Source organism: Lycorma delicatula, chromosome 12 (assembly GCF_047948215.1).
Source record: "Lycorma delicatula isolate Av1 chromosome 12, ASM4794821v1, whole genome shotgun sequence".
Lineage (NCBI taxonomy): Eukaryota > Metazoa > Arthropoda > Insecta > Hemiptera > Fulgoridae > Lycorma > Lycorma delicatula.
In genome coordinates this window covers 6,195,860-6,221,688 of record NC_134466.1, presented here as the reverse complement: position 1 = coordinate 6,221,688, position 25,829 = coordinate 6,195,860, and the positions used below count along the sequence as shown (strand labels likewise).

General features: G+C 29.6%; 1 protein-coding gene across 2 annotated transcripts; it reads right to left on the bottom strand.

The window, feature by feature from the left end:
• Nucleotides 1-1,816: 1,816 nt before the first annotated feature.
• Nucleotides 1,817-24,905, bottom strand: LOC142332901 (uncharacterized). 2 transcript variants are annotated; one of them, XM_075379596.1, is made up of 4 exons: nucleotides 24,791-24,905; nucleotides 20,625-21,290; nucleotides 6,621-6,800; nucleotides 1,817-2,304 (listed from the first exon to the last, which is right to left on the bottom strand). In XM_075379596.1, the coding sequence occupies exons 2-4, from the start codon at nucleotides 21,250-21,252 to the stop codon at nucleotides 2,018-2,020; spliced, it is 1,095 nt and encodes a 364-aa protein (XP_075235711.1). In that variant the 5' UTR covers nucleotides 21,253-21,290; nucleotides 24,791-24,905; the 3' UTR covers nucleotides 1,817-2,017. The 2 variants fall into 2 exon arrangements, with proteins under 2 accessions (XP_075235711.1, XP_075235710.1); XM_075379595.1 differs by having other exon boundaries at nucleotides 24,602-24,861.
• Between the last annotated feature and the right edge of the window lie 924 nt (nucleotides 24,906-25,829).

Below are 25,829 nucleotides of genomic sequence, written 5' to 3'. Positions count from 1 at the left end.
GTTTTAATACTATGCACTTAATTTACTTTTAATATTCATTATATTCTAAAATTATTTACATATTTAATAGGAGTAATTTAAATTTGTAATACAAATATAATTTCTCCTGAAGCCACTGTAATTCTTTTCAGTAACATAGGAAACTTTTTTGTGTGTCTTAACTCTTTAGTAGTAGCCTATTTTAGGATTGAAAATTTTGATACAATTTCAGCGTTGTGAAACTGCTGAAGCCCTTCCATCATGAAAAATAACCCTGATAATATTTCTGTCAAAGATACAATTACTTTAAAAGTTTTACATAGTATGAAAATGTAATATGTGAAAAATTCCAAGTCAGACTTACTGCGGGACCTTTTGGATGAAAGGCTGAGACATTACCGATTAATTGTCAGTTATGTATCCGAAATTCCAATCAGCATTTAATAAAATTTCACTTCAACTACCCGGACCTCCACATAACATATGCAAACAAACATTAACATAAATGTGATGGACCCCTCTTTTTTTACATTGGAGAAGGAGAAAGCTCTGCCAACCATCAGCCCACCTGTACAGATGGTAATATCAGGTTCTCACAGACTAAAACCCCTCCCTCTTAATACAGAATACTCCGATACCCACCTTTTGGCATTATTTAGGGGCGTTCGGCACTCACCACAATACTTTCAGATTAGCTCAGAGAGTCCTAGAAAATAACAGACTACCTCTGAGGGCACCCAACCACCTGTTTGTCCAGATTAGTCGCTCCCTGCTCTTTTCCAACGCGGTTACTTGACCACTTGATGGAGATGTGTTGTATGGAACCACCTTGGCAATTTACATACGGCATTTGCTGATGCTGGATAAGAATAATAGCGACATGATTTTTTCACCACATTTTTACTTTAAATTTACAAATTAAAAATTTTACAGCAATAAAAAAATACATATAAAGCAAGCAATATTGTAAACATTTTTCTGGTTGTGCTAAAATGATTATAAAAATCTTTAAAATAAGTATTCAACTCCAGTCCTGAAAATGTAAAATTCTAAGTTGGGTTCGGACTGAAACTTAACAAGCCACGATGTAAGTTATATATACATGTCTATGTGTGTGTGGCCACAGTTTATCTTAAATTCTTAGTTGGTTTGGCTTAATTTAGTATACTGTATGTTTATATATATATTCAAGTGTTATTGTAATACAGTTTGTTTTATTTTGTTGGCAATTTGAAAATATATTCTAGAAAATAATACCCAGCGGGACTATAAAGTAATAAAAATGGGGGTTTTAGTCATAGTTTTGGAACAAAGTGTGACAGGCATATAAAACACATGTCAAAACAAAGAGAAACTATTCGAACTTTTCAAAATATAGTAATGTTCATATCAGAACAAGTCCATATGCACTGTTACAAGATTAATGGACATATGAAGCTTGTTAGTCATCATAACTACAGTGCAGAGGAAGGTTCAATGCATTTTTTAGTTTTAGTCAGTCAATATACACTTGCTCAGCACGAATACAGCCGTGTTTAATGAAGATTCTTCATCGTGAAAATAACACTACTAAACTAAGAGAAGGCAGCCGATTGAAGCCATCAAGATCTGGACAACTTTCAGTTCACTGTATTTTTTTTAACCAAAAATTAAGTTGATCTGAAACTTATTTAGTTATACTAGATAATGCAGCAGCATTACGGTGAATGCTTCTTTCTCAACCTACTACGTAAAATGGGATCCTAATGATCATTCCCTTTCACCCAGCAGATTGGGTAAGAACGGCACGTAAATGGCAGCATATTTAACTTGTACGCAATAAAAAAATAATATTCTTTATATATATTTACATTTATTGTACAAAATTACGAACACACAAAAAGCCACACACATTCATAATAATATACATTCAGAGAGTAATAAATTTTTATTAAATGGAATAACAAATAAATTATCTACATAAAGATAGCTGACATGTTCAAACTATTTTGAACAAAGAAAAAGACCCATTACAATATTTCATGCGCAGGCTCGTACTCTATCGTGGATACTGATGAATACCAAAACCAAGTCCTATTCCTCGATGCGTGTGTGTTGATGCACGAGCAACTTCATATTGCATTTCCATATTTTGAAACATCTCTTCTTGTTTTTTTATTAAATCTTTATCACCAGTGGCTACTGAAGTATTCGGTTTTGATTCACTTCCAATTTCAACATCTTTTATACCCATTAAACGTTTAAATTTAGCTGTCTGTTTACTGTCACCATCTTTTGAAAATATTGCTGACTGCCACATAGTATTTTTACCAGCTGCATTTAAACCTGAAAATTTAGAAAATTTATCAACATTAAAATCACTGTTACAGTAAAAAATTATTAAACAAAACCCACCACATGAACCTAGACGGCTATTGCTTTCGGTTTGAATTACCACTTTCTCATATTCACTTTAAATATCACTTTCAATTTCCGCCATAGAAAAAACTCTGATAAATGATAATAAAATAGTTATAAATTTTCATGCAACAAAAATGAGAATAATTTCTCCAGCAGGACAAGCAATGTGCAAAAAAACAAAGCTTACTTATTTGTGCAAATAAAATTTGAATGGTTTAAATTGTTTTCAAGCTACTGTTCTGCTTCTAACTTAAATGCTACGTTTTTTAATCGCATTCAAAAATGGAAATTAAAAAAATAATTATTGAAGAAATAATTCCTATTTTAATTAGTTAACCCTAAGGATGGCAAGGTGTCTCTGACCTCTTCAAACTGAAGTTTAAATGTACCCTTGAAAAAATTATGTAATAATTTACATTTTTTAATATTAATTGACCAAGAGCAGCCTTTAGTTTTACTGGTATCAGGAAAAAATGTTTGATCCCAGAAGATTTTACAGGAAAAAACTAATAACCGATTAAGTAGGACTATATTTTAATGTTTAATTATATAGTGCAGATGATCCTTTAAGGATCACCAGAATCTTCCTTATTTTTTCTTTTTTGTGAATTTTATTTATTTTGAAAAAAAATTGTTCACATTATATTACATATTCTGCGAACTAATATATTTTATACAATATAAAATTAAATTTTTTGCTAATTAAGGGTGGCTAGGGATCGAATGACACTTGAGCCTCAAAATAAAATTTTATTTAGATATAGTAAATTTTCAGAAAAAAAACGTTTTTTGTCTTCAGTCATTTGATTGGTTTTATGCAGTTCTCCAAGATTCCCTATTTAGTGCCAGTCGTTTCAATTAGTTGCCTGCCTGCACAATTTTTTCATCTACCTATCCCTCCAATATCAACCGACTATTCCAGGATGTCTTAAAATGTGGCTGTCTCTTCTTTTAGCTAATTTTTCCAAATGCTTCTTTCTTTACTGATTTGCCACAACACCTCTTCAACTCTACCCAACCATCTGATTTTTAAAATTCTCCTGCAGCACCCTATTTCAAAACCTTCTAATCTTTTCTTCTCAGGTACTCCAATAGTCCAAGTTTCACTTCCATAGCTATGCTCCATATACTTTCAAAAATGTTTTCTTCGTGTTTAAATTAATTTTTGATGTTACCAAATTATATTTCTGACTGAAAACTCGTTTCCCCTGTGCTACTCAGCATTTTATATCACTCCTCTGCTTCGTCCATCTTTAGTAATTCTACTTCCCAAATAACAAAATCCTTCTATCTCCATAATTTTTTCTTGTCCTATTTTTATATTCAGTGAATATTCAGCTTATTGTTCTATCGTAAGAGCTGTGGTTGCTCATAATATTAACGGCAACGCAATGAGAGATTTGGGTTTTAGTGTCATTTATACCATGTATGGGTACGTTATTCTTATGCCCTTTCAAATTTAGTTTAAGAACTAACGACGACTCTGAGATGAAATTGCATTGTGATGCACTGTCAAGTAATGCTCTACACTTTATGTATTTGGCCGATGCGATCGTGAACATGAACAATGGCAGTTGCCAGCAAAATGTCTGCGCTTGCCCCTTTAAAAGAACAATACTTTGCGTTTGATTTTTCTTCAACAGTATTGGATGAAATATTAGAGATCTGAGTTTTATTTAAATCTAACTTATCCTTATGAAGTAGAGTATTATGACGCAAACCACATTTGCGGCATCCTTGGGCAGAATTGCATTGACTAGAAAAGTGATTGGAGCGTAAGCAGTTAAAGCATAAATTATTTTTGCGAATTATATTCTCCCTTTGAGATACATTAAAATTTAAAGATTTTGCACACTTTGACAAAAAATGAGGTTGAGAACATAGAATGCAGGCAACTTGAGGAGTTACATAGGATTTTCTAGGTTGCTTATTATTTTGAATAAATTGTTTGACTTCACTGCATTGTAATGTAACTAAAGACTGACATCTATCTTCTAAAAATGATAACAGGTCTGACAAAGGCGGAATATTTGTTCCAGAACATTTATGCTCCCATGCCCTTTTTGAAGACATGTCTATCTTATGCAATAACATTTGACTTAACAATAGTTCATGAAGTGGCACCTTAACTTCCTTTATAGCTTCAATAGCATGAATATTACTCTTAACATGGTTAATTAACATACGTAAATTGGTGGCTGATTCCTTCGAGGCAGAAGGACGATTTAAAAGATTGTTTACATGTTTTTGAATTATTTATTTTTGAATTATGGTAACGATCAGTAACTAAATTCCAAGCAACCAAAAAATTATCAGAATTGATAAGGATGTTTGATATGAGTTTCTTAGCTTCCTCGGTTAAGGACGAATTTAAATAATGTACACGAACATTAGATAAAGCTTGATTTTTTATGATTAAACTATCAAAAACATCTCTAAAATGCATCCATTTCGTAAAATCACCATTAAAATTAGGTACTGAAATGACTGGCAAGTTTATAAACTACCCTGAATTAATTTGAGACTGACTAGCCATGTTAGGTTCTTGCTTAGCATTTTTGGCATTATAAGAGTTAATTATTATTTCATCCATGGCATCCTTAACAGAAATATACTGTTCCTCAACTTCAACCATTTGTGAGGTACGATCGACTTCAGTGTCTTTCGTTTCTAAAATTAACTGACACTCAGTGAATTTATTGAACGCATTAATTAGCAGATGTAATCTTGCGCTAACATCGTGTATGCTATGACGCTGGGGGTCATAAGTGCTTGTGATGAACGTTTGGGCTCGTGTTATGGTAGCCTTGTGAAAAACTCGTTTTTTAACAAGATCGGCTTTCTCAGTGTTATCCATTGTTAACTGTAATAATAACTGCACTTAAGAAATATAAATAATACAGAATATACGGAGTTTCAATCACCAATTGAGAAAAACCTTTAACATACTATTATAATAATGTTACCTTTGATACGTTACCCGAAGTCACTGTTTATTTATCCATGTTTTTAAACCTTAACACTGCCAATGAGGCCTTATAACACACAAAACAATATTAATTATCCTGCCCGATAAGAGGACCATATGTTGGTTCTAAAACCTAAAAATATTCATTTAGTGGACTGTATTTCCAAAAGTGATTCATCCGTCGGGTGGATAATAAATAATGTGCGGAATTGCCCAAAATCTTATTATTGTTGTTCATTGAAAACCATTAATAGCTTAATGTTAACTTACGCAGAACTGTTTTCTTACAATCGTGAATTTTAAATGTCTCTATGAATTCTCTTGATTTATGAAGCATAAGATTATAAGAAGAAAATCAAAACATAATATTTAAAGAATTTTTGTATTACCTTAGATTCACATATTAAAACATAACAGTATATTAATCACTTTAATATACATTAATATATCTAACCAGCAGGACGCGAACCATATGTACGGTAGAAACACGCTGAACAACAATCACAGAAATAAAACATGTCTGTTGCCTGTCATTCCTGGAGCAGTACCATACAGATGGCAATTAAATGCCAAATCATGTAGCGACTGACTGGTGATAAAACATGGGTTTTGCACTACACACCTGAGAGTGAGCTCAGTGGCATCTTTCGTGCCTTTAAAGCCAAAACACTTCCAAATAGGATCGCCACACTCTTACTCTGTGACTTTACACCTTGGGGAGAAACACTGACTCTTTTTCAAAAATTTAGATTAAACTTCACCACATAATTAAAAATTGCAGGCGTGGTCTTCTGATTCTTGGAGTGTGTTTGTTTCATCCACATGCTGTAAAAAAAAACTTGTGAACTTCTCAAAGGTTTTGGATGGGTTGTTTTTATCGTTCACTGTACAGTCCAAATCCAATCTCCAATCAATTTCCACCATTTTACAAAACTAAAAGGTTTTTTGGTAGGAACTGCTACGAAAGTGAGGACAATATCTAGAGAGCTGTTCACGAGTGATTAATGGACTAGCAGCAGACTTATTTGATTACAACATACAAAAACCGGTGCCATAATTTGACAAATGCTTGAACTTAGGAGATAATTATGTAAAAAAAGTAGCTTAAAAACGTAGATTATGACATATATTAAAGATAATATAAATACAATAAATTTGTTATAAAACAAAGATGATTTTTACTTTCTGGATGACCCTTATATTTTAGGAAAAAAAGAATATGTAATCCAGAATCATGTTACTAAAAGCATTAAAAAAAAAGAAGAGAACTTACCTTCTTTACTATCAGTACTTGTTTTTTGTTCATTACTTTTATTTGTCCATAATAATTTCTTCCTGTTAAGTCTTTCCATTAACATTTTTGAATTAGCAGCACTGACATTACAGTAAGCAGCAAGTTCACCGGTTACAGCAACATTCTTTTGTCCAGGATCGGCAGTTGTTTGAGAACTACCTAAATGAACATAATAAATAAAGCAACACTTAAATTCTGACGATCATAATATTAGGACAAATTAAGATTGGCAAACAATTATTTATTTGCATATTGAGAAAGCGATGTAATAGAAATATATGGACCAAAGTTGCTTTAAATTTAAGATGAATTTTTTTTTATAAATTACAGTGACTTTTTAATCAAGTCACATCTTTATTGAATTAATTCATAAAATTTAAAGAACAGCTGAAAAAAAAGCAATTTAAGATGCTTGTTTAAAGAAAAAGTAGAAATACAAATAACTGTTTACCGATAAAACATTGCACGTAGTCAATTAACATTTCATGGCCCCATTATATAGTATATAAATATTTAGTATAACATAACATATGTATGTCATATAACATATATGTTATGCTACTGTATAGACATCGTATTAGGAGCAAAGAAAAGTGCTATTATGAAGCAGTTGTACTTTTTATAAAGCAAATCCATAAAAAATTATGAAGCCAGTAAAAATGTTTGGGGTATAAAGATAATGTACACCGTTATTGCTCTAATTAAAAAAAACTCTTGAACAAAGAATAAGAGGACAATTTCTGAAAAAAATTTGACCATAAAAAGTAAAAGTATAAAATTAAACATTTTAAAAAACAGTTTTTTGGCAATTAGTGAAATTGAGAATTTAAAAAAAATCCCAAAACTGCAATTTTATAAAAAATTTGCTGTAAAACAATCTGTTAAAACATTTAACCTTCTGAACAATCAAAATAGCCAGATAATAATTTTTACGATAAATGTTACTTTAAAATTAAATTTGGATAGCCAACATGATAAAATCTTTTTTTTAATATTTATTTCTAATGAATCGTAAAAATTTAATAAATTATTTTATACAAATGACCGCTCACGCTACATTTCATCTCCTTGTAGTTATTATTCAGTGAAGTAGCTCTACAGATGAGGCAGCTTACAATTGCAATGAACTGTTAAAAAATAGTCGCAGTATATTTTTGACTAGTATTCTTTTGGTTTTAATCTTTTTTTTCCTTCATAATATTTCTTTGATCCCTTTCTTAAATACAATATGAAACTACGTACATAATGTTAAAGTAAAAACATTTGGTTTAATGTAAAAAAAATTCTACATTTAATGGAATTAACTCTTACAAGGCCAATTTATTAAAACCGACAGAAAATTTAAATAATTAAGCCCGTCTTTTAAATATACTAAAATCAAAAAAGTATTCATATATTATCTTTTGAACATGATATGGAAAGTTAAAACTGAAATAATGGAAAAATATGAAATCGGGTTATTTTTTAACACGGTATCGAACTCAATTCGTTTCATCAACTCACACATTTTCTCATGTATACTAAAGTGCATTTCTACAGGAATGATAAGCCAACAACTATTTTTTTTTGCAATTTCTTGATGTCAGAATCAATAAGTAAAATTAATGTATAAAGTTGGACTTATCAATAACAGAATATTTTACTAAGTCGTTACATAAGACAAAGGGAAGTATTTATAAAAAATAGATGATTTTCAAAATGTTATGGAAACTGTAGAAGCTGTAAAATTATTCCTTCTTTGGAAAGTAGTGATGCAGATAATAATCTTCAAAAATTTCTGAAAATAATAATGAAGAAAAAACTGTTAATTGTTTTCAAATTAAAAATAAAATGTAAACTTATAAATAACACATATTTGCTTAAAATTGAAAATTTTTTTTTACTGAAATATAAACTTTTTTTGTTCATCTTAAATTTTAAGCAAATCGGTACATTAAATCACTCTATGATAACACAGTAAAGCAAATTAAAATATTTGTATTTGCTTCTCCATTAACACCAAATCAGATAGAATTCATTAAACCAAAGTATAATGGTTGTAGATGCAATTTTTTTCTAAAACAAATTGTATCAGTCTCCTCTGCTAATTTCTGCTAACCAAGATAAAAGACACAGGTTGTATAGATTCATAAATGTTACTTTTTGTGAAAGCACTACTTTATCATATGCTAATATGTAACTGTACGTTACACTTTACCCCACATTATTTTTTACAACAATTTTCAATATATGTTACAAGTAATAAAAACTCTACGAATAAATAATTGATTTTATATTTTTTAAGTTTAAGAAGAAAGATATGGCCAATTAATGCAAATATTATTTAATTTTTATCTTACTGATTCTATCACCACTGGTCTTTATGAAACTTTAATTTCAGTAGTTTCTTAAAAAGAAACATCAATCAATATATATACTATTTTGTATGCAATACAACAATTATTCTATTAAATCATGTTGTAATTTTCCACTAAACACTACCCTTTTAAATCAATAATTAATAAATAAAAAACTAAACCATCTTAATGTAATTTTTTCTTAATGAATTATCAGAATCTCTTCTGTTTATTTCTTCTAATCACGATAGAGACACAACAAATCATATCGACTCATAGATGTTACTTTTTTGTAAAAGCACTATACTTATTTAATGATTATCAATAATCATTAGACTAGGTTTTAATATCATCACATTTAAAGACCATTTCCAAGTGTTTGCATTTACTATTACTATACGTACTGTTGCAACTTTTATTTTTATTTTACACTACTAAGTTCATTTTCAACTAAAGAAATGAAAACTTAAACCACTTACACAGCACAACTTGTAACTACTGTCTTACAGTTATGAGTCCTCCATGCTGTAAATCATTGATACCCACAAAAACTTTTGCAATTACAATATTTTTACTCAAATCTATCTCGCATACACATTTTATTTATAATCGACTTAATTTTGTCAGCCTGTTTTTATTTTTCAGCTTTAGCAAAATTGTGTTGAGGCTTTGTTGGCATTTTTATCTGGCCTAAATTCTAAGAATAGCTTAAATTAATAAGAATGTTATCTAGTTTATTTTTTAATTATATAATTTAAAGCTTTTATTGTTATTTTCATAAGATACATATGCATTAATATGTTTGCCAAATGCAACAGCTTGTAATTTTGGAAATAATATTCTTGGAATGAAAGTAAAATAAGTGATATAATATTAAATTTAACTACATTTTTCTTATTTTATATTAATGAGTGTAAACTGACAGGAATATGTGCATCCAAATTAAGATAAGAATTCCTCATTAATCCTAGATTCTAAAAATGACATTATAATCAGCACCGAATCTCTTACTCTTGACTATATATTATTACTAGCAGTTCTATTGACCTTATACCTTGTTTATTGTATACTGAATTTATCAACTGAGCTCTGAGCTCTCTAGTAAAATTTAATTAATACAATTAAAATAAAACACCAAACAGAATTGTTGATCATCATTTATTTCATTTATAATGAAATGTTGTTAGTTAAAAAAAATCTTACTGAATTAGGAACAGCATATGCAATGTTTACAATATCACTAATTGACAAGAGGAGGTACTTCCATGATTTTTTATATTAAAAAATATTTGTAAGATATTAATAGACATGTACAAACAGCATCTGCCAAGCAGAAACTCAGCAGCGACAGCTAACATTAAACTTAATCTTCCCCGATCATTTTTAAGCCGAAGACTCATCTGGGCGATACAATTAGTGGGCCCAGGATGAACTCAGGTCAATGAGCAAATATGACAATCTCTTGGAACAGGCCATATACATGCATATCAGAGCCGGTTCCTTTTCCTCTATTTAAAGCACGATCTATATCTGTCCCGGCACAGCACTGCACTCATAGGGCTATGGTAGAGAAAACATTAATAGAATTGACAGCAGCTATATGGTACTCAACTCCTAGATTAGGGGATACAGTTGGAGTTAGAAACAATGCTACCCAGAAGGCTACGGTATAAGAAACAGAATTCCTCTTAACGTTAATTATTATGGTGTGAATGTATATAATAATCCAGCATTTATTTTATTAGTGTTTTTGGAGTCTTTACTATCATTAATATCATTTTACGGTATAAGTTTTACGAGTATTTAAAAGTCAAATCACAATTACTTTCTAGTAAATTAATCTCTTCATTATAATCCGTAATTTTTTGCCTATCACAACTCGATGAAGCATTTAAAATTATATTGTACAAACCGCATATATAACCGAAACAATATTAAAATTATATAAAATTAAAAAAACCATCGACAAGCATTATTAAATCAGATTAATTTTAATGTACATTCGATTGATAAAATGTACAAGGCTGACGTTCAATATTTATAGAGTGCAGAACTAACTGAACATGAATATGCGTTTTTTTATTATTTTTGAAAATAACCTTCTGCAGCAAGCGTAAAAAAGCAGTTTTAAATTATGACAAATGTGATTCGGTCCTGTACTTCAGCACCAGATACAAGAATCTTTAAATAATTTTTTGTCTTGTAAATGAATTTTATCGTTTAAAATTATATTTTCTGTAAGCGTATGAATAATTATAAATTCTAAAACAAATGCTGTTGAAAATTTAACAAGATATTTGACTAACTCTCATCTCTTAAAACATTTTTTAGAAATAAACAGTAACAGAACTAGATGAAAAGACGATATGAGACTATCTGTGAATATATTTAACGAGAAAATAAATAAACATATTACTAAACAATTTTCTCTTTTCTTATAAACAAGTAGATTAAAATAATAAAATTAATTAATAATAATTTAAATTTTTGTAAGCTTATATCAAAATTATTTAAATAAGAAATAAACATCAATGCTGAAAATAAAAATCTGTTAAGATAATCTTATCAAAAAGATCATAAATCGTTAACATGTGGAATAATTATTTAAAATAAAAAGATTATATGGACAAGTATTGTAACTTAGATTTTTATGATTAAAAATAACTTTTTTTTTAAATTTTACTTGAGTAATTTATTTTTTGACCATTCCAAAAAAAATGTTTAAATTTTTAAAAATTATTCCTCCATATTTAGAGCACCAATTAATTTTCTACACTCCATCACAGATCTTTCGGAGCGCTGGCTTATTTTCTCCCTATCTACAACATCAAAAACTCAGGAACTACAGGGTCTACGGTAGTTATTGTTTTACTTCTATACTTATAAAACACTGAGCATGGTTTTAAGTATAAATTTAACCAGGCTATTTAATTACAGAGGAAACAGTAAGGTTTAAAGAGCGAGTTTACATTGTATTTATTAAATATTACCCAATTAATAATAAAAAAAATATCAAACCACTTCTATTAATAATGCATTTTTAGCATTTCATTAGGATTCTGTAATTTTATAGCGATTTAAAAAGTAATAAAAAAATTAAAGCATATAGATAGGTGTTCAGGTGTACACACCTGAACACCTATCTGCTTTGGGTTTAATCCGGTTGAGTTTAATCCGTGTACTTCATTTATTTTAATATCATTCTAAAACACATAAATCCAATCTGCCACTAAAATCATTTGAAAAAATCCTGAACAACTTTTGTTTATAAAAAAAAATTTGGTCAATTTGCATGGTAGACCTCAAATGTGTGTGTGAACATTAATAGATTATCTATGATTCTTGTATTTATTAATTAAAAGCCTAATTTAAAAAATATATAACCATGTTTGATCTTCATTTGTTTTTTTGACCTAAAACATACATAAACATTTCAATGAAAAAATGAGATGATTTACATAAAAAAAAAACCAAAGCCATTTCTAGTTGTTTTGTTTTACAAGGTGCTACCAAAAAGTTTGGGGAATTTGAATTTCGCACGCGAACCATTGTTGGTACAACCTGCTGCCGCTAGATGTGGCTAACAGTACTCTTTGTGAATCAGTGTTTCAACAGCTGTGACGGTGAGAGGCTGCATTGTTGTCTTTCATGTGGTTGTGTAACGACGTGTTTTACTGCTTCGGCGAAGTTTTAAATGGCAGATTTTAAAGAGCAAAGAACCCGCATCAAATTTTGCTTCATGCTTAAAAAAACGGTGCAGAAACCCATCGCATGCTTGCGGAAGCATTTGGTGACAATGCTATGAGTAAAAGTAAATCTTTTTTTCGGTACAAACGATTCAAAGATGGACGAACGACAGTCAATGACGAGTGTTCAGGAAGATCATCAACAAGCGCAACACCGGAAAATATCGCGAAAGTGCAAGAGGCTATTGTTGCAGATCGTAGACAAACAATCAATGATGTTTGTGCAATCATAAAGATCTTATACGGGTCCGTGCAACGCATCTTGTCGAACAATTTGAACATGAGACGCATTGCTGCAAAATTCGTAACAAGACTGTGAACGGCGACCGGAAACAAAATCGCGTAGCCGTCTGTAGTAAATTGAAAAATTCAGCAACAGATGACCCTAACTTCATCTCCAACATCATAACCGGTGATGAGACATAGGTATACAGGTATGACCCTGAAACTAAGCAGCAGTCGTCACAGTGGAAGTCACTAAGTTCACCGCGGCCAAATAAACACTCCAAGTTCGCAGCAACGTGAAGTCCATGACGATAGTTTTTTCGACATCAAAGGCATTACCCATGAGGAATTTGTTCCTCTTGGTCAAACTGTCAATGGGATGTTCTATTATGAAGTTTTGAAGCGGTTACGTGATAGCATTAGGTGCAAACATTCAGATCTGCGAGGTAACAACAACTGAGTTCTGCACCATGACAATGTCCCCACACACTCATCGCTACCCGTTCGAAATTTCTTGGCTTCCAAAAAGACGGTAGTGATTCCCCACCCACCCTATTAGCCTGAACTTGCCCTGTGCGACTTTTTTCTCTTTCCAAAAATAAAATTTCAATTGAAAGGTCGTTTTAACACAATTGAGGAGATTCAGGAAGAAACGCAGAATGTCCTTCGAACAATTACACCTGCAGACTTCCAGGGATGCATGGAATCTTGGTAAAAACACTGGGATCACTGTATCAATGCTCAAGGGGATTACTTTGAAGGAAACAGTGGAAATTATAAGTTATGGTAAGCTATTTTATTTTTATGGTAAAATTCCCCGAACTTTTGGGTAGCACCTCGTACTTAATAAATTCTGTTTATAAACTATGGGTTAGTTTGTCTGAAAAAAAACACAAAAACATCATAACAACTTTTTTGAGATACTTAAAACCTGTTAGAATGTAATATATAGAGTAATTTTTAACTTGAGCAGCTGATAAGATGAACTAATTTGTAACTATTCTATAGATTTGGTTGAAGTCTGAAGGGGCAATTTTTATTACCATCATTATAATTATAAGTAAATTCAATACCGGGTAATTTTGAAAGTATTTTAATTATAAAACTTGCAAGTATACATATAAATTTTTTCTTTTAACTGAAAAGATTTATTTTACTTTCAAACCAATCAAATGGCTAATAACAGCAACAATATAAATAATACATACTTATAAATCTGTCTATTGGATTTACAGAACCTGCACAACATTCCACACATAAGGCATTGGTCTTACAGACCGACATATAACTTTTTATGGGAATAATCATATGGCGGTAAGATTTTTTATACTATGACCTACATAAATTTTCTACAGATAAGCAGGTAGGAATAAAACAAATTTAGAACTAGTAAATAACAAAATTTAAATGTTTTAAAATCAGGTATTAATTTAAACAGAAATTGAATTAATGTAATTTTTCTATTCACTTATGCACACACCAATTCTATTACCATCGGTCACTATTTGATTCTTGCTTCTAGTGACCGTTTCATTTTTCATCGGAAATCAATATAAATCACAGACATGTTAAATTAAAACAGCATCGGAATTTGTTGCAAATTTAAAATTTGAAATTTTAAAGTGAAAATCTGTTTCATTTTAAGCAATAAGATAAATTTTCAAGAATTCTATTTTTATTAACGAATGAAGCTTACTACTCAGCAAGTTACACTGCAAGATGATAAACTATCCTAATCAAAGATAATCCCTGTTAAGATTGATTTCCATTTCCCTTCCTACAGTTACCCAATTTTAATACCTTTCCTTCTTCTTTCTTTGTTAGGTAACATGGGAATTGTGTCAACCATTATCCAGGCTCTACATGTTTGCATTATGCTGGGACCTTCTACCGTCTGATTTAAATAATAGGTACATTCAGCTATAAATATTTAAGGCTGTCAGATTTTCAAAAACATAAATTAAAAATTTAGCCTGTACCAATTTCACCATTTCTTATTGTTGTAAAAAATCTTTCAATTTGTTTGAAAAATTAAGAAGAATTTACTATTATGGCTAATTATAACTTGCAAAATCCATAACATTTTTTTAAATTAAGATTTAAAAACGTTTTCAGATGTATCTTTTGAATTTTAAATAACTGACTTTACTTCCTTTAGTGAACATGTGCTAGTTTTTTACACGACTGTAATTCATGAAAATATGGAAAACTGAGATGATTCATTAAAAATTCAGTTATAATTAAATTGATGTAAAATGAACAGAATTTTTATTATTTTATTTACTACTATGCAGTAGACATGACAGGAAAGGAATTCTGTAGCGACAGAGTCCTTCTGAGTTTCTTGCGCTTATTCGTGAAATGTTTAGCTTCTGGAATTAGTTTCTTATTCAGGCAACAACCCTGGATAAGCCAACAAAATGTCTGAGGTACAATCCTATTTAAGTCGATCTATTAGGTAAATGAGACAAAAATGAATTTTAAAATACATCAGGGTACTGAAACAACCTTTCTTTCTTAACCATCTGTTCAAAAGAAAGTACATTTAAATTCAAGCTTTAGTAAACCAATACTAAAACAAAGACTCGGTACTGAAACGAAGACAAAGAGTTTTGTGTCTTTCTGACTCACAGAAAGTACGTAAAAAATAATTTAAAAATTCCGTTTAAAAAGTTTCAGAATACTCCACTTATTTAGGTTTTTTTTAAAACTGAAATGCATGTTTCAAAACACAAATTTTTACATACAGCCTACCGCCTAAATCCAGAATTAACAAGAAAAAAATCTGAACAAATCAGATTAAAAAAAATCATGTTACTATAAAGCTCAACACAAAATAAATATACCTCACAAAGATTTCCAAAGAAGTAATTATCTATATACTTAAAAATATAATACTGTAAGCCTCACCGTAAATAATAAATGTATTATTTTTAAACTACTCTTATATGCTTAAATGAATTATTTGTTACTTAACACCTATCATGTAAGAGAACACCTCTATTTATAAAACTAAAATAGAAAAACACAAACAAAAACAACACTTAAAAAACTATTATTAATATATAAAAAAAAAAAAGTACGTATAACTATTCTTTAAATCATTTTAAAACGAAAAATATTCATCAATTACATTACCTGACGTTTTATCTTAACATAAAAGAAAAAAATCGTAATTACTAAACATAAACCTATGTACTTGCATCTCTATGCAGATAACATCTTCAGACACATCACCATCATCAACTCTGGATGTTGTAGATCGATTAGTCATGAATGCGACAGTGTGAGGATGAGAAGCAAATATAGTCTTCGGTACATAGTAAAACGTTCAAGTGACATCCACAGCAGTAATCATTGTAGTTGTAAATGATGTCGATCCAATTGACTTGATTTTTCGTTCGATCGATTTCAAATTGCATTCTGTGTTATGCAGTAAAGAGTACGTTAGTTCCTATTGAATTTTTATAATTTTTCCCCTTCATACACAATTTTTTTTAAGTAACCAAAAACCAACAAGTAAAATGTTCCCTAGTTTAATAGTTTTATTTTGAATTCTCAAAATTACACAAAATTCAAATCTATACTGGTTTTAAAAAGCTAATAGACATCGGTTTCAAAAAATATACTAACTTTCACCTTTCTTATAAAATGATCTATTACAATGCCGCCACTAAAAATTAGTTATTTCACCACAATAAATAAGCATTAACATTTAAAAAAATATGTACTTAACCAGGCAGGCACAACATAAAAATGAGTCTGCAATAATAGATTCTGATTCACCTCATCAAAGTAAACAAAAAAAATTGTGATTTCCTTTCCACTTGTTATTTGTCTGTCTTTTTGTTAGGATTATCTTTTTTTACTGGAAACTTTATCGCTAGGATAAGCCGGGGTATCTTAATATTTTGTATAAATGTGTATACTAATAATAAGTAAAAATTGTTCGCGTTTCAAATTTCAGAAAAGTAATCTGTTAAGTTTTTGTAACTAATCAACTGGAATGCATATATTTTATCTTGAATTTATTTTCTTTTTTTTTAATTCATCCGTTCTATTTCTTGCATATAAATCCAAAATTGGAAATATTGCTTTTTTCGTGTAGCAATAAATGCATTAATTTGTTGGGATTCATTTAATAAAACGATCACTAACATTTTAGAAAGAGGTACATAATTAACATATTTTTAACAAAACTGTTTAATCAGATTATTATAAGGATAAAACAAATCGGAAATCAGTGGCAGCTCGTAGCTAAAATTAGTGGGGGTGCTGTACCAGAAAATTTTTTTCTGGGCCTTTCCAAGACCATTGTTAAAGTCTTCTGTCAAATAAAAGAACTTGAAAAGATTAATCAAATATAATAGCTGGAAGCAGGATAATAATCTAAATCTACAGCTTTTAAGCATATTGTATTTAAAAACTGTACTCTGTTTAACCGAATAAATAATAAAATGTCAATACAGATATTTTTTTAATATTATTAGAAAATAACTTAAAATGTCCACTTAAAAACACTATAGTCCAACGGTGCTTAATTTAAATTTCTATGTACACAGAAACAAATACATAATTAGTTTTTACTTATTACCTTCTCTTTTGCCCTTCCAGCATGTTTTTGGACAATTTGGTATTCAATGAGCCCTTGCTTTTTGCAATCTTCTGATCACTACTGAAAAAACTAAACCCCTTTCATATTCCGACTAAACTAGAAAGCGGAACAAAAAAGGAATGTTCCATACACATGTGGAGTAAAAAAAAAAAACTACCTTCCACCAGCACGCCAGGGTCAGCACTGCAGGAAATACAGTGCTCTCTCTCTCTCTCTCTCTCCCTCACAGCCTCACGTGCAGCTTCCTATGTGCGAATGCACACAACAACCAAACAACATACTGCTGGAACTGTTAAGCGCACACTTCCATACAGAGATTTTTGTATCTTTTTCAAAAACTGCAGGATGGCTACTGACATTAAGCTTACGGATTATACATTGTACAAGTATAAAGAAAGAATTAAAGAAAAAAGGACTCGTTATATTAAATGTTATCGATAATATCAAGTGGAAATAGGGGTGCTGCAGTTCCACAGTGCCTATACGCAAGCCGCCACTGTCAAAAGATATTATTTATCATTTTTATCTAATAGCTAATGGTACTTAAACTGTCTTACATTTCAATTACCCGTAGTAAAAAAGAGCTTTAAATGTTGCATTTAATAAAGAAAAAGTCCATTACATTGGCGAAACTGGCCAGCATAGCATAGGGCCAATGTCAATTTACAGCTTCAAAGTAAGCAAAGGACTAAAAGCAAAGCAACTTAAATTATTAAAAATATTACCCGGCTTACAATCCAAAATTACTTTTACTTTGTAACTGGGGAAAAGGCTCAAGATATTTCTTCAGAATTTAAATATGTACAACTTGGTTATTTGAAATCACAATTTAACAAACAACGGTGTCTTTTTCTTTACAATATGTGATTTAAAGTTGTAATATATAATTTAATGCATAACTAATCTCGGGGAAATTGAATTAAAACATAACCTTGACACCATTTTCAATTAAATTTTTTTAAAATCATATTTATTTATTAAAGAATATTAAATTTATATAAAAATATATATTGCTTCATCTCATTACAATTTGTTGTTATATTTATATTTCATTTTGACTAGTTTCATTCCTTCCTCGTTAACACCTGTTGTTGGATCGACCACTGAGTAGATAAAAAGTATGTTATTTAATGCACATATGCGATAATATTAAGATAATTTCAAACCACTGTAAAGATATTTCTTTAAAAAAGTTGTTTACTCTAATGAGTCAAATCAGAAAATAATCAGGCAGATACTTTTTACACTACACCTAAAAAGCTAGACTAAACTTCAAGTAATCAAAAACTTATTCATGTAATATTTTTCAATATAAGGAAATGAATACCAGAGATTTGAAAAAATAAGTAATCCTACAAACTTATATCACTCCTCAGAAAAATCTTATCGTTCTATCAATTAAATTGATTTCAATATAATTAAAGAAAATATAAACAAAATGAAAAATCTGCTACCAAATTGTCTTATTTACTTAAAAATTAATATAATACAAACAGGTTTAGTTAAAAAAAATAAAAAAGTAATAAACTTTCACTTTCAAGAGCAAACTATACATGTTTATATAAAAAGTAATGATGGTAACTTATAGTAGAAAAAAAAACATTATGTTATTGTACACAATAATTCCTCTATTTCCATGAAAGGCAGTTATACGGCCATTAATGAACCTATATTTGCATAAATATTTTTGACAAAAATTAAAATTTATAAATTGCATACTATAAGGGAAATCAAAATTGAAAAATATAGTTAACTTCTGATAATTTTGGTGAAATTTACAAATTATCTACTAAAGCTTTACCATTACGTTTGACCAATTCACTGCCGTGCTACAGTAGGTACCAATATACCATGGGTAGGTACATAGTTGAAGAATACATTATTGAAAGTATAGATTTATGTTAAACAAGAGGAATAACATGCATATCATTCAATCTCTGTAGAATAAAACAAGAAAGTTTTTCCTAGATCCCACCACATGTTGTGAAAGTACCGATCGAGTTCTGCTCTAAACGCATTAAACAAAGAGACAAACAAATTCTATAGTCTTTAAGTCATAGTACCATTCTTTTTATAAAATTTATGAAAAGATCACAGATAAATTGAAAATATATATTATCTATTTCCTCAACAACAAAAATTTTTGCTTTAAGATCAACACAACTCTAAAACTGGCGCACACAATTCATAACATAGCTTACTAATCATAACACATCATGTACACATGCTGAAAGATATAGAATTTGGGTGTTGATAACAACATTTTTCAAGGACTTATATGAATATCTAAATGGTAGCAAGCCCGACAAACAAACATTATATTATATACGTAAGTGAGTAGTAAACAGTTTTCTTAAAAATCCTTGTTATACCTTATGCATCTACAAGCCATTAAGAGGAGAAATCGATTCTAAACTCATAGTTCAATACTATGTGCAGATGATTTCAATTTGCTTAATGTACATGGAGAATAATGGCCAAACGTTATTTAGCATTTTACGATATTACCGATCATTACATTTAGCTAATAAGTGTTTTAAAATGTAGGCAAATTACTTTTAGTTTCTATATGGTTACCATCACTACTTTTAATTATAATCCTGTCTTTTTTCTTTCCTTATGAAAAAAGCAATAGAAAATGCGGGCTCTGTAGGCACCGAGCAAAAACAAATACATTAACTTCTAGTGTTTATTGTATATTAATAACCAAGTAAATAATGAATTACAGAATTTTCATAACTTACATTTGCAGTTAATTTTATCTCGATGTAAACCGAAAGAGATAAAAAGTTTCAAGCGATTTCAACTTTCAAGATTATTTGATAGACAAATTGTATTCTCATTATAATTCATCAATACAGTATTTTAGTCTTAACAAATGTATTTAATTTTTTTTTGTTACCAACTTTAATTATACAACTGCAATAGTATTCATTCCTTTCAGATAAATGATTTTAAACGATTACTTTTCATAACATAAATAATGATCAAAAATTGAATATGAAAATATTAAATTAATGCTCTTAAATCTAAAAATAAATAAATAGTGAATAAAACAAACCTGTTTGAGGTTTATCTTGTTTGTCCAAATTTTCTGGAATAACAAGATCGATTCCAAGTTTTTCTAAAATCATCATTTTACGTTGTCCCTTATGAGCGAAAGGTGGTTCGGGAAGATCTTTACTACGGCTATATGACGAATCATAACGTTTATCATCATAATGTTTACGTGAAAGAGATGAAGGTAATAATTGTCGTGAATGACTTCTATGCCTTGAACCAGAACGATGACGTGACCGTGATCTAGACCTAGAATGGGAATGGTGTCTTGATTTTGATCTTGAACGATGTTTTGAACGAGAACGATGCCTCGATCTTGATCGTGAATGTGAAAAACGGTCTCTTTTATTTATTGGACTAATAGAACGGTTTTTACTTCTATGTCCTCTGTCTTTATCTTTATATTTATATGACCGATCTCTATCTTTTTCTCTATCTTTCCTGTCTCTATCTCTATATTCTTTTTCTCTCCTTTCTTTGTATTTATAATCTCTTTCCCTATCTCTGTCCTTCTCTTTTTCCTTATATTTTTGCTTTACTTTGTAATAATAATCATTATCATCATCGTAACTATATTTTCTTTCTTTTGAATATTTTTTTGAATCTCTGTCACCATTTTCATAATCCATTGTTAAATAATTATTTGTTTATTTATCTATGTATTTACCTGAAACAAAAAGGAAATTATTTTAAAAATAACAACAATGTCTTAAAAAATATAAATCTGTTATGCCCTAATACAATCCATTGAAAAAATATTTATCTTTCTTCTTTGTGTTTGTTACAAGGCGAACATTTTACGGCAACTGAAGCAAGGAACCGGGCAATAGTGAAGAACTGTATTTAACTGAACCCTTTACTACAGAACTTTTGAAAGTATTTACGTAATCAATAGCGAAGCACAAAGCACCTTCTGCTTGTAAAATAATTTTTCAACCGCCAGTTTATCATATCTGACTGATATTTTAAGAACCCTATTACCGGCTGATGAGAATAGAAATGAGTGTTAACATTTGCTCCACTTGTTACTTCCAGCAAGAAGAGTAAATGCACAAACACAAAAGCCCAAACAGAGTGTACTTAAAATCACTTTGTCTATCTCTTTGAATCGCTTTTATCATGGCAAAAAGATTCAGTAATATCAATAACTCCTGAACATGTATGCATGAAACACCCTGACTGGAAGCCTCAGATTCTTTACGTACATAACAGACATTAAGAAAGATTAAGGCAGACAAAAAGTCAACTAATTAATGTACCCTTTAATTATAAAAGGTGCATAAATATGTATATATTGAGTACAATAATTTATGTACATCATTTAGTATAACTTAACAAGAACCTAACCTGTATTTCTGCAATAAATGTGAGTCTCAATTTACGCAATTTCATTATACGTGAAAATTTTCCATAATGTAACAACTGCATAAATTGAAGATGCACTGTATAATAAATTTATATAAATATAAATATATAATACTAAATAAATATTATTTATTCGTATGTGGGTGTGTGTGTATATATATATATTTAAACAAAAGACAGACAAACGACAAAATACAACGAAGAGGGTGTTTACGGATGAAGAAAAGAAAGCAAGATCTGAACGGATGAAGAAATACTGGGCAGCTCGAAAGAGTAAAATAACACGCTTTTCTCAGAAAAGATCCAACTAAAATTGACTTAAGTGGCCCCATGTTGGCCGTAAAAGCATAATAATAATAATATATATATATATCATTGATTATATTTATACTTTTACATTTATTTATTATATACAAATTTATATAATAAATAAATCTAAAAGTATAAATATAATCGAACCTAACTTAACCTATGTTCGCTAGTCAAAGTTAGTAAGCAAAGCAAGTGTAACTTTGGTTAGATTATAGTTTTAATTTATTTTCTCCTTTCAGTGGTGCCATCTAACAACCAATTCTGACAACTGACTAATTACAGATCGGCTTCAGGCGTAGTTTTTAAAAGTACCATGGTTTAAAAGAGCTGTAGGGCAAATGTTTTTCTCAAATAAGATAGGCCTATTAATTAATATGATCATGTAACAGTTCAAAATTTTATCATTGTGCCATATCCTTCAATACTGCACTGTCATCGGTCTCAAACAATGACTTATTTAAGTTTTCAGTTAATTTAAGTGGTTTCATTACTCTAATAAATGATGGGCAGATACCATCATTATTTTATATGACCACAGCATTATTCCAAGGGCAAAAATACATCCGAAATATGATGATAAAATGAAGTTGCAAAGAGAAAATAACATTTTTCAAGATGGATTATAATAGAAAGTTCCTGAATACTCAGTGGTGTTAAATGTAACATAACAATTCTTTTTTCATTCCTGTTTGGGCAAGCAATTCAGACATTCTACATGATTAAGGAATATGTTTATCTTGAAACAACTGTTGTTAACAACAGTCAGAAAGTTTATGATTTCCTGAAGCATGAAGGTTGTCAGCATCTCAAGGTTAATTACACTTGTAATTTTACTGCCCGAGATACAGATGCTGATACTCAAAACATGGAGTATTTTGTGGCACAAGGTACATGAAAAGATCTCACATTATGGTGACTGAAAACATCACTTGCACCTCCTTCATGTTTTGTTTTATGCATCCAAAACAAATAGATGGCATTCATTACATTTTTCAGGCCTTCAGGAAGCTGTAAAATCTATCAGTTGGTGCAACATATCAATCCAAACATCATGGTGAGTCTTCATCAAATGAAAAATTAGGTAGATTTCTGTGAAATCTACCCAATTTATTTATAATGTAACCTAACCTCAATTTAATTTCACTTAAGTTATTTACTGTGTGTACAATGTGTACAGCACATTATTTAACAAAGCCCACACCTTAACCTAACCTAGCTTAATATTAGGCAAATTTATTTAAACTTGTTCTTAACTTAAATTTCACAGAAATCAAATTATTTAGTAAGCAAATCATATATATTGCACACGGACAATGCAACATAATAACATTTTGACTAAAGGTACTGTATAATTTACACGGGCATAACTCGGGAAAATAATTTCACTTGTAACAAGTAATTTACAGCCTAACAAGGTAAATTACAAATTTTAGGAGGTTAACATTTTGTTTTATGCATCCAAAACATTAAATGGCATTCATTACATTTTTCTGGCCTTCAGAAAGCTGAAGACCTAGGGTAACTATACAATTACTCTAAAAAGTTCATTTATACATACTTATATCACAACAACCCTTCAAAATAGTCTTTCACATGCTATCTTGCAGTATCAATTTTTGGTCATACAGCTTTTGACATTTTTTCATACAGTAATATCCATTTTTACAATGGATATTAGTTTTGAATTAAACAGATGAGAAAAAGAACCCGAGAAACCAACAATTTCCTGGTGAGAAAACTTATATTTTTTATTTATCCATCTGTTGCTTCACTGAGACATGAATACTTACATAAAATATACTACAAATTAACATCTAATTTTATAAATACTTCAAAGAATATGCAACAAAAACTGCTGTAACCAAGTGAAAATGAGTGCTACATTTAATACATAAATCAAAAAATAAATTCAAGGTCTCTTATCTGATTAAATTAAATTTCAGTTCATTTACAAAACCAAAGTACTTTTTTAATACTTTATTTCACAGCATTAAATTCATTTGGCTGCCATCATACTAGTTTAAATAATTTGGTTTAACCTAGAACTCAAATCAAATAAAATTTTGTCATATTCGTGGGCAATAATTTTGGAAAATATAATACACAAACAAAACATGATTTTTTTTAAATGTATTTATTCTTAGATATACCAAGTTTCGTCAACGAATTTTACAACACTCAACGGATATGGAAAATCAACATCAGAATTCACACCAGTAATTTAATTCCCAGATTTATTTGAAAATTAACTACAATTAAGTAAACTGAAAACATGCATAATCAAACATAAAGAAAACTTACCATCTAAACATACCAAAAAAAAAAAAAAAAAAAAAAAAAAAGAGTACGAAGGTTGCTATTTCCCTTAATAACTCTTACCCAAAAAAATATTATTTAAAGAAAGCTAAAATAATTTCTAATCGTTTATTAAAACATAACCAATCATTTAATCATAACAATAATTTTATTTCAAAGTAAGAAAAATACTACCATGAAACTGAGCACAGTAATCAATCCCACAAAGCGAAAGCTACTTTTACTCCGCCACTTTGATTGTAACATGTAAGTAGTAGTGACGCTTTGTAGCAGAGCAGCAGTAAAAGAGTAATGTGATTTTTTTAAAATGCAAATTCAGTTTTTGTAGCAGTACTTTGACATTATTCTATCCAGAACTCACAAAAAACTTTCTTATGCTAAGAATATACCATAATATTAGCAAAAATCTTCTATTTTAATTACGAGCCTAGTCATATTTAAAGAAACATGTTAAACTTTTAAAAGCAATGTTGATTTTTTGTTGACATTTTACATGGTGTATATACATATATAGGAATTTAGCAACTATGTTTGAAATAATTTCAAGATTATCATAACACAAAGTAGTTTTATGATAATTTTAGTTTAATATCATGAAAGCAGTGAAAAACACCTATTTTGTAGGATTGATTTGCTTATGCGACGTTTATTATATTTGTAAAAGTTGGTAAAATTATAGTTGAAATTAAGGCGCGAAGTTTATTAACAGCCAATTTAATGATTAAGAGATGACGAGGGTTCGTGTTTGACTACAAAAACAATAACAAAAAAAATATTGTTCCTAATAAACAAATATTGGACACTTATACACGTTAAAATTTTAACTACGTTAATTTGCGTATTTCTATTTAAAAGATTATTACAAGAATTTAAAAAAAACGAGCTGGTGCTGTAAATCGAATAAAAATTACCGTTGTTATTATTTGTCTGTTTAGTCCACCGAAGTAAAGATGTAACAGAGATTGGAGAGTTGTAATGGAGTTTTTGGATCTATTCAAACAATTCCGGCTGCTATAACTCACTGACAGTTACACTTGGGGAAATTTTATGACTAAAATAAAAAACAATGTACCTGATAAATAATTAATGAAAATGTAACTTGATATAACTAACTTGCTATTATTATGGCTGCATTTGTAATTAGGTTATAAATGTAAACATTACATTGCCTAGAATAATTATAGATAGACATATATTTGGAGTAATTAGGGTT